Source organism: Salvelinus sp. IW2-2015, unplaced genomic scaffold (genome assembly GCF_002910315.2).
Source record: "Salvelinus sp. IW2-2015 unplaced genomic scaffold, ASM291031v2 Un_scaffold7530, whole genome shotgun sequence".
Taxonomy (NCBI): Eukaryota; Metazoa; Chordata; class Actinopteri; order Salmoniformes; family Salmonidae; genus Salvelinus; species Salvelinus sp. IW2-2015.
Genome location: NW_019948790.1, coordinates 3,990 through 10,455, shown reverse-complemented (window position 1 = coordinate 10,455; position 6,466 = coordinate 3,990). Strand labels below are relative to the sequence as shown.

Sequence of the window (6,466 nt, the reverse complement as noted above, 5' to 3'; positions counted from 1 at the left end):
TTGTGGAGCATTTAGGGTTAAATTTGACTGTCTACATCACATAGTGAAGTAGTGGATGTTATAACAGAGTCATTTATATTAACGGTATGCTGACACAAAGACTGATCTGAGAGCAGCGCTTATGAGAAACAACCTTTTTAATAGTTGAAATAAATACTAATTTATACATGCATGATCAAAAAAAACAACACATTAACAATACTATGGTAAGTCTGGTAGATAGTGTAAAACCTATGGCACACACTCACAGCAGCTTTTACCCATTTTAAGAATTTCACACATTGAAAAACACAAGCGATGAAGGACACTCTTCTTCTTACTTCCTACTCTCACTAGAGCACATGTACTTCTACTAAAGGTCACCTGGGGGTCCATAGGTCATAGGTCATAGGTCACACACACATGGCAGGCTACATCCATCATTTCATATCTGGCGTTTTCACCATAGCTGAAAACTGAGGTAAACTTTATCAGGTTTTAAGATCATTGTATGTTTGTTTTTGGCAAAGAGAAGGCCAACAGGTGTGTGTAGATTGAAGACTGAGTTTAAGTTGTCAGTTTCTTATGGTGAGGTTCTGGTCACATCCAGCGCAACCAAAACCTTGTTTTCCGATGTTGTTACTTTAAGCTCAGTAAAAGTCCAAACACAGCACACCTATCTCATCCGTAGAACCAGATCCAGACTKCTTCCTTTGTGTTCTCTCTCTGCTCTCACTCAACCTCCCGACCCTAAACGAACAGGGCCAATCCGAGCGAGTCTCTTTGGTATGCCAAAACAAGGCGATAGAGATGGGATTTTGTCATCCACGATCACTTCTAGAATGGGTTCATTTATATTTCTTTATTAAACTAATTCACAGAATGGGAATTGACTGGCGGTAGAGTCCTGGGTGAAGACCTCTCCCTTAGCGCCTGTGAGAGCAGCGTGCAGCCGTCCGACACCGCGCAGGCCGAGTTGCGCAGGCGCTCCCTGTAGTCCGCCATCTTGGTGCTGCTCTCTGGATGCTGGGAGACGTCCCGGAGGCCCTGAGTGAGAAGGACGCACGCTGACACCACGCTCATGGCGCCGCCCAGAACTGCCGTCTGCACACCCTTCCCCTCGGGTGACACGCTCGCCGCCCGGCCTAAAAACTGCGGTTCCGTGGCAAACCCGACCAATGCGTTTACCGCTTGGACCAGCGCCACGCTGAACAGGACGCAGCGGTTGCGCGTCAGCTCGCTGGGCTGCGTCTTGACTTCCCGGACGCAGGCCAAGAGGGCCGTGCCGCTCGTGCTAATGCTCTTGACGCTGAGCTTGAACTGTTCTTTGGCGAAGCGGTCCTTGGACCTCTCGCTGGCCAGGCCCGAGGCATCTGTCAGGGTCTTGAGGTTGCAGGAGATGTTCTGAGATAGCTCCAGTAGTAGCTGGGGCGTGAGGTCCGGCAGCGGCGTGACCCTGAGGATGCTGCAGCTCTGCTCCACTTCGTGGCGGCACCGTGTCACTTTGTAGCGGTCCACCAGCCCTGGCAGACACGGCTGAGAACCCGAGGTCTCCACCGCRGCTAGGTATGCAGCCTGCGCCGAACACTCGGTCAACGACACCACCAAGTCCCCCATCTCTAGTAAGCGCTCTCCCACCTCGACGAAGCGGCCCATGTTGAGCTGCGACTGGATGTCGTGGGTGAGGATGGAGAGTTCCTTGGTGCGGGCGATGACCGTGTCGCGGCACTGCTCGAAGGTCTCGGCCACCGCCACGCCATCCGCGGTGACCACGGGCCGTGTCTCGCTACAGAGCAGGAGGAGGTCGGCAACCAGCTGCATCTTGCCCTTACACGTGTCACAGATGGACGAGAGCTTCTTCCTCTGCTGCAAGCTGCTGCTCTGTGTGCTGCTGGAACCCTCGCTAGCTGACCTCCCTGAGCCACTACTAGCCATAGTAGGGGGGTCAAGCTGCTCGATTTGTGGGGGGGTTTCAATGAGAAACGTGTTTTACGTCGTCACACACTCCATGGTCAGAAAGCGTAGTTTAAGACATTGTTATTAACGGTAACACACACCCCTATAAGTGTAAAACTGTGAGTTTGAACTGGCCAGAGAATATTCCTTATAGTCCTTCAGAGTACATGTAGTCCACTGTATGTGGTCAATGTGAGATTGCAAAGAAGCACAGGGCATTGTATTCTCAAAGTAAACATTTGCTGAGATCAAACTACAAGTTGTAAGTCATGGTACTCCAGCTCATTATTCTCATACAAAAGTACGGAGAGGAATTCTGTTGGGGTTCAATTAGTAACTTGGTTTTGAGCTATGATCTATAAAATGAACTTTTCTAAACACTTACTCTTCAATGAGAGTTCCTTCCTTTACATTTTTTTTGTGACGAGAATCCCTTCAAATTATAACTTTTCATTTACTCAGTGTTTATAATGTTTACATATTAAATAAAATGCCCAGGAAAAAAAACTTCATCCACCTGCTAATATCTATTGTCTTCCCAGGGTTTCGCAAAACAGAAGAATTCACAGGTTATTGTAATAAACTCACACTAAACTGCAGTGCCACCAAGGTGCCTGTACTTCAGGCTAAGTGCAGACTGTACACGGATAATATTAAAAGTTATGAATTTAATAAAATCTAAAAATATTATCGATCTGATAATATTTGAACTGAAACTACAATTTTAAAGACGTGTCCTTTTTTCTGATTAAATTTACTCGAGAACACGATAGGATTTTAAAATACCTGCTTGCTTGAAGGCAGGGTGTATGTGAACCGTATTGTCCGTTGAAGAGTTCCCACTAAATTTGACCACCCTAGTTTGACCGGGAGGCTGGCTCATTCCAGTTACAAGGAGAGCACCACCCAMACAGTTCCGTTCGACCACTCCTCGCTCCCTCTGCCTTTCCTGCATCATCATTACATGAGTCTTTCCAAACAGAAGGCTCCAAAAACGCAACAGGCCAATTGCACTGACCCTCCCGCGACTTTCAACCTCTTCTTTTTCATACACAGTCCCGTGATAGACACTTGTTCGTCCGGCAGGTTCGATTCCATAGGCATATCTATTGTCCATAAGCACTTCTTAGCAAAARGCAGGGCGTGGATGTCTTGTCCGGAATATCCTGTGTCGGGTTTCGGTTTTGATATCCATAGCAGTCGTGTCCCTGTTTAAATGATGGCCTAAACTCCTGAACACGTCTGAAACAATCTTTCACAASTAACATGTCGGTCYACCACAAGACTTCACTGAAAAATGAGTGGTGGSGATTCCAAACTGAAAGTCAGTTGTGRTCTCTCCCGCTACATATTCTGTATTGCCTAGTATCAGGAAGCAGAGAGGGTGTGGTCGCACTAAAACGGCTTGATTGTAGCGAAGTAGCAACGCAGGCAGCGAGGCAAAAAATGATAGCCTTCCGCTGAAATAATATGTAACTTTAAAACTGTGTTTAAGGTCAATCTGGCTCGTCACAAAAAAGCCGGGCGCGCGCTTCGTCAAATGGTCCAATACGATTCCACAGTTGTCCCGGATAGTGTTGGCTTTCCTGGTGAGTTTTATGGTCCGGATTTTAGGGCAGACTGCCTCCTCGCCATGAGCCAGCTCTTCCCGAGGCCCGACGTGGGTGCATTCGACTACCGGTATAAGGGCAAAGTTACACCCAAAAGCAGTTCTCCAAAAATGACCGACAGTCCGCCCTGTATTTCATTTATTTGGTTCCTGAATTTCCCTTCTCAAAATCAATCAAACGTGTGATACTCCGGGACCACTCCGTTCGTACTTATACAAATCCAAACTTATTTTACACTGCTCATATTGACTGCTATAACACAGCTGTTGGATTCTACTAGAATGGTAGCGTCTTTGCTGTGCGCTCATTTGGACTTTAATTATGTGTTTCGTGTTTCGCGCTTCACGAAGCATAGGCTACGTTTCCACTTGGTGAGATTGAGCTATTTATAATAACCAATGATGTATAAACCCCTGGATCGCTGATTGCTATGTATAGGCCATTGAGAGGCTTTGAAGGCTCTGTTCGGCCATATTGGCACTCCCCAGTACGGTCCTCCATAGGAAAGAATGGATTCATACTCTAGTATTCAAGTAGACATTACATGTATTTAAGTATTTTTGTTGTTGTAGTGAGGACAGTAACATTAGCAATCTCAAAAAATTATACTTTAGGATTTAAAAAATATATAATATATTTTATTTATTTGTATCTTTAGCTCAACATAATATGTAAAGATATGCATTAAGGTGTGTATAATATAATAAATGTGGCAAAAACGAATGCAGACATGAATAAATGCATTCTATAGCTTTCTAGGTAGTTTTTACAATGGTGGGGGTGTGCCAAGATGGAGGCATGGTGGCTAAACACAGCACATGTAGTGTATCTATAAAACAATTGGCAATAGCCAATCTATTACACAGAAAGACAGTCTTATTTAACTCACAACTAATGACATTAGGCTAAGGGCAACAATGTATCAAATCAAATTTTATTTGTCACATGTGCCGAATACAACAGGTGTAGACCTTGAGTGAAATGCTTACTTACAAGCCCTTAACCACAATGCTTTAAGACAAATTAAATAAGTGTTAAGTACAAAATAGAAAATAAAAGTAACAAATAATTAACAGCAGCAGTAAAATAAACAACCGAGGCGATATACAGGGGGTACCGGTACAGAGTCAATGTGCGTGGACACCGGTTAGTTGAGGTAATTGAGGTAATATGTACATGTAGGTAGAGTTAAAGTGACTATGCATCAATTATAAACAGAGAGTAGCAGCAGCATAAAAGAGGGGTCTGGGTAGCCCTTTGATTAGCTGTTCAGAGTCTTATTTTTTATTTTATTAATCTTATTTTAACTAGGCAAGTCAGTTAAGAACAAATTCTTATTTACAATGACGGCTCAAGAACAGTGGGTTAACTGACTTGTTCAGGGGAAGAACGACAGATTTTTACCTTGTCAGCTCAGGGATTCAATCTAGCAATCTAGCAACCTTTCGGTTACTGGCCCAATGCTCAACCCCTAGGCTACCTGCCGCCCTTATGGCTTGGGGTAGAACTGTTACGAAGCCTTTGGACCTCGACTTGGCGCTCCGGTACCGCTTGCCGTGCGGTAGTAGGAAGAAACAGTTTATGACTAAGGTGGCTGGAGTCTTTGACAATTCTGAGAGAATATACTATAAAATTTATTAAATTGTATTGAGACTATCTCGAATAAGAGAACAGAATACAGAACTCATGTTCTGTACCATAACAGAAGCATATCATAATATCATAGCCATGGATTCTTGCACTTTCGAAAGAGTGTGTTGGCCTATTTAATTTGAGTTTAAAAAATAGTTTTACTGACCACCTTTCTTAGGCCCAAATGTCCAAGTGTCCCAAATGGCACACTATTCCCTACATAGTGCACTAGTTTTGACCAGGGCCTATAGGGCACTATATCCAGAATAAGGTACCATTTGTGATACAACCCAAATGGCACCACTCTTACAAATCTCGTCATCATATCTCCAGAACATTTTMGGCCTTTGAATACTTGACAAAGTTCTTTATTCCTTGAAAACGATCAAATACTATCCAGTACAGTTTGAGCAGGGTTGGTATCGCAGCATCCCTTGAGAAATCTATTTCTATATACTTCAATGAMACAATTAACTGAAATTAACTGAAGGAAAGTTCAATATTTTTGTCACGTCAATCTTATTATTTACAGACCTACATTTGGGAATTAATATAATATAGATATGTTTATCACACTGAAGGCTATGACTATTCTATTTTTTTTTAAATGTAAAAACAATATGAATTGAATGTTTTCTTGTTGTTGTCATTCTTGACATAGCTGATATCTCATCATGCTGGTTTTGTGCATTGTACAAATACATGATAGTACATATATAGGTTTAATGTTATTTACTATGCAGATGGTGCTAATGGATTTCAAAAATATATAAACCCTACTGCCTTATGCTGTGCTCTGAATAGTCCAAGAGCCACAGTATTTACTATGGACGGCGAAATCTGACTCTTCTCTCTGTTAATGGTAGTGACATCACTGACATTGTCCACTCACAGAAGACGGAGAGGGGAAAGCRGGGATGTGAGGGAACCAATAGGAGAATGGAGAGAGGMACTAATACCTAACGCACTCTGTCTGTTGACTGCAGTTACAAGAGCTGTGAGTCACAGGGAAGTAGAATACCTGTACTGTTTGTAAACATCGTGTTGGATATATTAGCTCTAGTATGATTGTGAATGATTCAAAAGAACCAAAACCAAGGAGTCTCAACAAGTCATATTCTATTCTATTCACAGCATACTTTCCAGAGTCCTAGAGTCAGATAACAAACAAGGAATACAATACATGAACCATCACAATGCAATACTGTCAGGCCCTGACCATAGAGAGCCTTTGTTTTTCTATGGTATAGTAGGTCAGGGCGTGACTGGGGGTTGTTCTGGTTAGTTAT

The 6,466-nt window shown here is 43.2% G+C and overlaps 1 protein-coding gene across 1 annotated transcript; it reads right to left on the bottom strand.

Annotated features, from left to right (window-relative positions):
- Positions 1 to 558: 558 nt before the first annotated feature.
- tlnrd1 (talin rod domain containing 1) lies at positions 559 to 2,455 on the bottom strand. Its single transcript, XM_024145280.2, has one exon. It carries the CDS (start codon positions 1,912 to 1,914, stop codon positions 850 to 852), a length of 1,065 nt encoding a protein of 354 aa, XP_024001048.1. The 5' UTR covers positions 1,915 to 2,455; the 3' UTR covers positions 559 to 849.
- Positions 2,456 to 6,466: the final 4,011 nt, after the last annotated feature.